The sequence below is a fragment of the Lethenteron reissneri genome, unplaced genomic scaffold, assembly GCF_015708825.2.
Source record: "Lethenteron reissneri isolate LAM-NWPU_2019-01 unplaced genomic scaffold, ASM1570882v1 scaffold_213, whole genome shotgun sequence".
NCBI classification, from domain to species: Eukaryota; Metazoa; Chordata; class Hyperoartia; order Petromyzontiformes; family Petromyzontidae; genus Lethenteron; species Lethenteron reissneri.
The window spans coordinates 83,992-92,738 of NW_026891735.1; the positions used below are offsets into that span (position 1 = coordinate 83,992).

At 52.6% G+C, this 8,747-nt stretch overlaps 1 protein-coding gene across 1 annotated transcript in view; it reads left to right on the forward strand.

The window, feature by feature from the left end:
- Positions 1 to 8,747, forward strand: part of LOC133339715 (nuclear receptor subfamily 1 group I member 2-like) — a 34,851-nt gene that overhangs the window by 14,605 nt on the left and 11,499 nt on the right. The window contains exon 11 of the mRNA XM_061547867.1: positions 6,436 to 6,541. Within this exon, the coding sequence (XP_061403851.1) occupies positions 6,436 to 6,541 (106 nt within the window). The remainder of the gene's footprint in view (positions 1 to 6,435; positions 6,542 to 8,747) is intronic.

The window sequence follows — 8,747 nt, forward strand, 5'->3', positions numbered from 1 at the left end:
AGTAGCGTCCTTCACGAGCCTCCTCCACAGAGACCGATCTTGACATCGCTGGTACCAGTCATCGGCAAGTCCACTCAGCTCCACGTCCTCCTGTACCACATCACTCCATCTCTTCTCTAGCCCGTGTCGCGCCCGTTTAGCCCCCTCGATCCGGCCGAACAAAGGTGGCTGGGTATGCGGGGCTACATGACCCAGCCAACGCAGCCTTGCCTGCCGGAGGAGCTCACCGATGGGACTTTGCCCAGATCTTTCAAGGATTTGTGAGCTCCTCACACAATCTAGCCTGGTTAAACCCAGGATGGATCGTAGGCAGGCCAGCCTAAATGTTTCCAACCGGCGAAAATGCTCCATTAGGGGGGTCCACAGACACACACACACACAGACACGCACACAGACACACACACAGACACACACACACAGAGAGACACACACACAGATAGATAGACACACACAGATAGACACACACATAGATAGACACACACACAGACAGAGAATACGCCCTCATGCAGGCCCTGACCCTCTACTCGTCAGGTAGACACACACACAGATAGACACACACACAGATAGACACACACACACAGATAGACACACACACAGATAGACACACACACAGACACACACAGACACACACACAGACACACAGATAGACACACAGATAGACAGCCACACAGATATACACACAGACAGACACAGATAGACATACACACAGATAGACACACAGATAGACACACACAGACACACACACACAGATATACACACACAGATAGACACACACATACACACACATACACATACAGATAGACACACACACACAGACACACACACAGACGCACACACAGACACACACAGATAGACACACACAGACACACACACAGAGACACACAGATAGACACACACAGAAAAACACACACAGATAGACACACACACACACAGATAGACACACACACATACAGATAGACACACACACATACAGATAGACACACACACATACAGATAGACACACACACACACACAGATAGACAGGGTGAATGAGTAGGTTTTTGAGTGGGTGGGTGAAGGAGTGGGTGGGTGAATGAGTGGGTGAGTGGTTAAGTGAATGGGTGGGTGGGTGGATGGGTGAGTGGATGCGTGGGTGGATGCGTGGGTGGGTGAGTGAGTGGGTGAGTGAAAGTGTCTTGTGGTACTGGGAGAGACAAAGGCGGCCGGGCGTGGTGGTTCTGGAAGCCACCCACCCCCTCTGTGTGTGTAGCCACAGTGCCGGTAGCCTTCATAGATGCTGCTGATACTCGATTACAGCACTTGGCCCTACAGCGTGTTAGAGGCTACACGGGGATCTTTGTCTATGTGCGTGTCTGTGTGTCTCTATTTGTGTCTGTGTGTGTGTCTCTCTGTGTGTGTGTCTGGGCGTGTCTCTGTGTGTGTGTATCTGTGTGTGTCTCTGTGTGTGTCTATGTACATGTCTCTGTCTCTCTGTGTCTGTGTGTGTCTATGTACATGTCTCTGTCTCTCTGTGTTCAGACCGTCTGGGCATGTCTATGTACATGTCTCTGTGTGTGTGTGTATCTGTGTGTGTTTCTGTGTGTGTCTGTGTGTGTGTCTCTTTGTGTGTGTGTGTCTCTGTGTGTGTCTATGTACATGTCTCTGTCTCTCTGTGTCTGTGTGTGTATATGTACATGTCTCTTGTCTCCCTGCGTCTGTGTGTGTCTATGTACATGTCTCTGTCTCTCTGTGTTCAGACCGTCTGGGCATGTCTATGTACATGTCTCTGTGTGTGTGTATTTGTGTGTGTGTCTCTGTGTGTGTCTATGTACATGTCTCTGTCTCTCTGTGTCTGTGTGTGTCTCGGTGCGTGTCTATGTACATGTCTCTTGTCTCTCTGTGTGTGTGTCTGTGCGTGTCTCTGTGCGTGTCTATGTACATGTCTCTGTCTCTCTGTGTTCAGCCCGTCTGGGTGTGTCTATGTACATGTCTCTGTCTCTGTGTGTGTGTCTCTGTGCGTGTCTATGTATATGTCTCTGTCTCTCTGTGTTCAGACCGTCTGTGCGTGTCTTTGCACATGTCTCTTGTCTCTCTGTGTTCAGACCGTCTGTGCGTGTCTATGTACATGTCTCTGTCTCTCTGTGTTCAGACCGTCTGTGCGTGCTATGTACATGTCTCTGTCTCTCTGTGTCTGTGTGTGTCTGTGCGTGTCTCTGTACATGTCTCTGTCTCTCTGTGTCTGTGCGTGTCTCTGTACATGTCTCTGTCTCTCTGTGTTCAGACCGTCTGTGCGTATCTCTGTACATGTCTCTGTCTCTCTGTGTCTGTGTGTGTTTGGGCGTGTCTATGTACATGTGTCTGTCTCTCTGTGTCTGTGCGTGTCTCTGTACATGTCTTTTGTCTCTGTCTCTTTGTGTTCAGACCGTCTGGGCGTGTCTCTGTCTGTGTGTGTCTGTGTGTGTCTATGTACATGTCTCTGTCTCTCTGTGTCTGTGTGTGTCTGTGTGTCTGTGTGTGTCTATGTACATGTCTCTGTCTCTCTGTGTCTGTGCGTGTCTATGTACATGTCTCTGTCTCTCTGTGTCTGTGCGTGTCTATGTACATGTCTCTGCCTCTCTGTGTCTCTCTGTGTCTGTCTGTGTGTGTCTATGTACATGTATCTGTCTCTCTGTGTCTGTGTGTGTCTGTGTCCGGCAAAACAACCTCCTACCTCCTCGCGGTGCCGGACGGGCAGCACTGTCATGGGCAGTGCTATGGGGGGAGGGCCAATGCCCATTGGCCTCTCCCCTCATGGGGAGAGGCCAGTGGCATAACGGGGGCTCTGGACGGGTGCGAGGGGCTGGTAACCCCTCCACCTTCAATTAATTACCATGAAACCACAAATTAAACATAAACCTGTAACTAATAAGCTTGTGCCGGAGGCCCCGGGGGGTCAGGCTTTTATGACGTCTCCTGGCCAAACCCCATTTGGCGGAGCCAGGAGATTGAATCTTCACCCTCGGGGCTCCTCCAGAAACAACGAAAAACCATTGCGGATGGCCACGTGGAATGTTCGAACGCTCACTGCGGAGGAGAGGCTGCCACTCCTTTGTCGGGAGCTGGACCGGTACCGCCTGGATCTCTGTGGCATTCAGGAGGTCCGGTGGACCGGTTCTGGCTCCTGCCACCATGAGGGGTGGACAGTCCTCTACTCGGGGCAGGAGACTGCCAAACAACAGGGTGTGGCTCTTCTTCTGAACAAAAGAATGAAGGGGGCGTGGGAGCGTGGCGGTGAGGTGTGGGAAGCTGTAAGCCCCAGGATACTTTGGGCTCACCTTCCCATCAACCGGAGGCGAGGAGTGGTGGTCGTGGTTACTTATGCCCCCACCGAAGACGAACATCCGTGGAGGGATGCAGGCAAAGCTGATGAGTCAGACGCTTTCTATGACCTCCTGTCACAGGTGCTGACTAAAGTGGCCACTCGGGACAGAGTCATCTTGTTGGGTGACTTCAATGCCCGAGTTGGTCATGATGCTGGCACCTGGTCTGGAGTGATTGGAAGGCATGGGCCAGATCAGCTCAATAACAACGGTAGGAGACTGCTAGATTTTTGTGCAGCCCATGGGCTTGTAATTACCAACACGCTCTTCCGGCATCGGCGCATCCACACAACATCATGGATGCATGCCGGGTCCAAGCAAGAACATCTGCTGGACTACATAGTGACGGACCAGCGGATGCGAGCCCATGTCCTTGACACCAGGACCTACCGTGGAGCTGATCTGCCCTCTGACCATCGACTAGTCATCAGTAAGATGCGCCTGCCATTCTTCCACTCCGGTGGTGGGTGTACACCCAGGACCCCATTCCAACCAAAAGTGGCCTGGTCTCAGTTAGCTGATGAAAGTTGCAAGCGAGAATTTCATCATCGCTTGCAACTGGGGTTGGCATCGTCCCCCACTCCGCCTGATGTCGAGGGTAAATGGGCGAGGTTTAAGACTGTGATTCATGCAGCTGCAATGGCTGCTTTGGGTACACGGTCCAGACCTCCCCAGAAACCCTGGCTGACAGAGGAGGTGTTCAGATTAATTGAGAAAAAGCAACAGGCCCACTCTCATCGGCTACAGCATCCCACGTCAGAAAATGAGGTTTACCGCAGCCTTCGCTCGGAGGTTCGGAGAGCCGTAAGGCGCTGCAAGGATGGGTGGTGGTCGCGGGTTGCTGAGGAGATGGAATCTGCCTCAGTGGCCCGCGATCACAAATCACTATTTAACTCCATCAAAAAAGTAACCTGCAGCACCACACCTATTACCATCATTAGGGGAAAAAAACGGTGATCCAATCTCCGACCCCCAGGAACAGGTTTGCAGATTTGCTGAGCATTTCTGTGAGGTCCTGGGGGAGGGAAAATCTCTCAGCCAGGAAAACATCATGGCACAAAGTGGGGATAACCCTGCTGAGGCTTCGGTGCCTGAAATATTGGAGGAGGTCACCCCCTGTGAGTGGCTGGCTGAGGTGCCATCTCTTGAGGAAGTACTGAAGGCTATCCGGAGTCTGAAACCAAGAAAGGCACCGGGCAGAGATGATCTCCCAAGCGAAATGCTGAGGGAGGGTGGCGCTTGTGCACAGACTGCCCTATAAAACATCATAACAACAGTCTGGACCGCTGGACGGGTACCGCAGGATTGGAAGGATGCCCTGGTGGTCCCCCTCTTTAAGAAGGGGGACCGCACAGACTGTAACAACTACAGGGGCATCTCACTCCTCAGTGTGCCGGGAAAGGTCCTGGCAAGGATTACTCAACATCGCCTTGCTCGGCACGCTGAGGAGAGGCTTGCGGAACCCCAATGCGGTTTCAGGAAAGGACGGTCCTGTACAGATACCATATTTTCTGTCCGTCTGCTACAGCAGAGGTGTAGGGAATTCAAACAAGACCTACATCTCTGCTTTATTGACCTGGTCAAGGCATATGATACCATCAGTAGGCCTGGGCTCTGGGTTGTTCTTCATGCTTTCGGAGTCCCTGACCGTCTGCTCACGATCATTAAAGACCTTCATGATGGTGAGCGGGCCCGGGTAAAACTACGTGGCCGGGAGTCAGAGCCTTTCCCTGTACACCTTGGGGTGCGACAGGGATGTCCTCTGGCTCCCACATTATTTAACATCTATTTCGACTGTGTAGTTCGTGAAGCCTTCAATAGCTGGTACAGATATAATGGGAGGCTGATCGACACCCGGGTGCGATCAAGGGATGGCTCCCTATTGGTCAACCACGTTATGTATGCCTATGATTTGGTAATAGCTGCTCATTCAGAAGAGGAGTTGGAGACACTGCTGCTGAGACTGGAGCGTGCCACGAAGAGGTGGGGCCTTACCATCAGCTCCACCAAAATTAAGCACCTGCCTGGGTATTTTGTACCATCGGACACTCCACCCCCACAACTCCCAATCGGTGATGGGGCAGTTGTGGAGAGAGTGGAGAGTTTCGCATACCTGGGCAGTGTACTTATGACCGGCTCCAGTTTATCAGCAGAGGTCTCTCTCCGAATCAGTCGAGCGGCAATATCTTTTCATCGGTTGCGTCATTCCCTCCCTTCTCTACGCTTGCGAAACGTGGACCCCCCTAATGGAGCATCTTCGTCGGTTGGAAACATTTAGGCTGGCCTGCCTACGATCCATCCTGGGTTTAACCAGGCTGGATTGTGTGAGGAGCTCACAAATCCTTAAAAGATCTGGGCAAGTCCCATCGGTGAGCTCCTCCGGCAGGCAAGGCTGCGTTGGCTGGGTCATGTAGCCCGCATGCCCAGCTACCGCATGCCTAAACAGCTGTTGTTCGGCCGGATCGAGGGGGCTAAACGGGCGCGGCACGGGCTAGAGAAGAGATGGAGTGATGTGGTACAGGAGGACGTGGAGCTGAGTGGACTTGCCGATGACTGGAACCAGCGGTGTCAAGATAGGCCTCAGTGGAGGAGGCTCGTGAAGGACGCTACTGGGCAGTTGGAGGCAGTCGCCCTCCAACAACAACGGAGGGCGGAGGAGCGACGCTCACAACAACGAGCGGAGCGCCGGGTGGCTAAAGCACAGCGAGTTGGTACAGTAGGGGGCACAGGTGGTGCATCAGCCAGTCATCTCGGTCATCTCGGTCAGTCAACCCGTGGCACCTGCTGGGTCTGCCCCGTGACCTCCTGCCAGCGGGCGTTTGACACTTCACGTGGCCTCAAGGTGCACTTGGCCTGGCACAAGCGTCGTGGTGATGTCACCGCCACTTAGTGGCGAATGGCGGTTGTTGTTGTTGTTGTGTGCGTGTCTGTATCTGTGTACATGTCTCTGTCTCTCTGTCTGTGTGTGTCTGTGCGTGTCTGTGTGTCTCTGTGTGTCTATGTACATGTCTCTGACTCTCTGTGTCTGTGTGTGTCTGTTTGTCTCTGTGTCTGTGTGTCTATGTACATGTCTCTGTCTCTGTCTCTCTGTGTTCAGACCGTCTTGGCGTGTCCGACTGGCGCCGCGTGGACCAGCTGCAGGAGCAGTGCGCACTCGCCCTGCAGATGATTATTACACTGAACCACCCAGCTCCTGCAAACAGGTGAAGTGTAGTGTGTGTGGTGTAGTGTAGTGTGTGGTGTAGTGTGTAGTGTAGTGTGTGTAGTGTATAGTGAAGCGTGGTGTGTAGTGTGTGTAGTGTAGTGTGTGTAGTGAGTGATTGGTTGAGTGAGTGAATGGGTTGAGTGAGTGGGTGAGTGAGTGGATGAGTGAGTGGGTGAGTGGATGAGTGAGTAGGTAAGTGGTTGAGTGTGAATGAGTGTGTGAGTGGGCGAGTGAGTGGATGAGTAGGTGAGTAAGTGGTTGAGTGAGTGAATGAGTGTGAGAGTGGTTGAGTGAGTGAGTTAATGGGTGAGTGGATGAGTGGTTGAGTGGGTGAGTGGTTACGTTGATCTGTGTGTCTGTATCTGGCTGTGTAACTGTGTCTGTCTGTGTGTCTGTGTGTCTCTGTGTGTGTCTATGTCAGCCAGTCTGTATCTGAGTGTCTGTGTGTCTGGGTGTGGGTCTGTGTGTGTGTGGAGAGTTTCCCATACCTGGGCAGTGTGCTCCTGACCCGCTCCGGTTTAACAGCAGAGGTCTCACTCCGAATCAATCGAGCGGCATTATCTTTTCATCAGTTGCGTAACGCTGTGTGGAAGCTACCTGGTCTGTCGCTCCGCACGAAGCTTCGGGTCTTCTCGGCCACAGTCATTCCCTCCCTTCTCTACTCTTGCAAAACGTGGACCCCCCTAATGGAATATCTTTGCCGGTTAGAAACATTTAGGCTGGCCTGCCTACGATCAATCCTTGATTTAACCAGGCTGGATTGTGTGAGGAGCTCACAAATCCTCGAAAGACCTGGGCAAAGTCCCATCGGTGAGCTCCTCCGGCAGGCAAGTCTGCGTTGGCTGGGTCATGTAGCCCGCATGCCCAGCCACCGCATGCCTAAACAGCTTTTGTTCGGCCGGATCGAGGAGGCTAAACGGGCGCGGCACGGGCTAGAGAAGAGATGGAGTGATGTGGTACAGGAGGACGTGGAGCTGAGTGGACTTGCCGATGACTGGTACCAGCGGTGTCAAGATCGGCCTCTGTGGAGGAGGCTCGTGAAGGACGCTACTGGGCAGTTGGAGGCAGTCGCCCTCCAACAACAACGGAGGGCGGATGAGCGACACTCACAACAACGAGCGGAGCGCCGGGTGGCTAAAGCACAGCAAGTTGGTACAGTAGGGGGCACAGGTGGTGCATCAGCCAGTCATCTCGGTCAGTCCACCCGTGGCACCTGCTGGGTCTGCCCCGTGACCTCCTGCCAGTGGGCGTTCGACACTTCACGTGGCCTCAAGGTGCACATGGCCTGGCACAAGCGTCGTGGTGACGTCACCGCCACTTATTGGCGAATGGCAGTTGTTGTTGTTGTTGTAGGTGTGTGTAGGTGTGTGGGTTTTATTTTATTTTACTTTTTAATGTTTTTACCTACGTGACTTTACCGAAAAAGCCTAAGAATATGTGTGTAGGTGTTTGTGTAGGTATGTGTCTGTGCATGTGTCTGTATGTGTGTGTCTGTATCTATGTATCTGTGTGTTTGTGCATGTGTCTGTGTGTGTGTCTGTATGTGTGTGTCTGTATCTATGTCACTGTGTGTCTGTGCGTGTGTGTCTGTATGTATGTGTCTGTATCTATGTCACTATGTGTCTGTGTGTGTGTATGTGTGTGTGTCTGTATGTGTGTGTGTCACTGTGTGTCTGTGTGTGTGTATGTGTGTGTGTCTGTGTATGTGTGTGTGTCACTGTGTCTGTGTGTGTGTCTGTGTATGTGTGTGTGTCACTGTGTCTGTGTGTGTGTATGTGTGTGTGTCACTGTGTGTCTGTGTGTGTGTAGTGTAGCGGTTAGCGCGCTGCACTACGAACTTGGCGACTCGGGTTCGATTCCCGCTCACGGCAAACACCAGTGACGATTATCTGAACCGGTCCTGGGCCTCCCCTAGGTCGACTCAGCCTCAAATGAGTACCTGGTGCGGTGTGTAAACATCGCCGCTAGGGAGGCAAAGGCGGTCGGGCGTGGTGCTGGCCACCCACCCCCTCGTGTACCGTTCCGGCCTTCATAGGTGCTCGCTAACAGCACTTGCCCCTACAGTCTATTAAGGCTATACGGGGGATCTTTGTCTGTATCTATGTCACTGTGTGTCTGTGTGTGTGTCTGTGTATGTGTGTCACTGTGTGTCTGTGTATGTGTGTCACTGTGTGTCTGTGTGTGTGTCTGTGTATGTGTGTGTG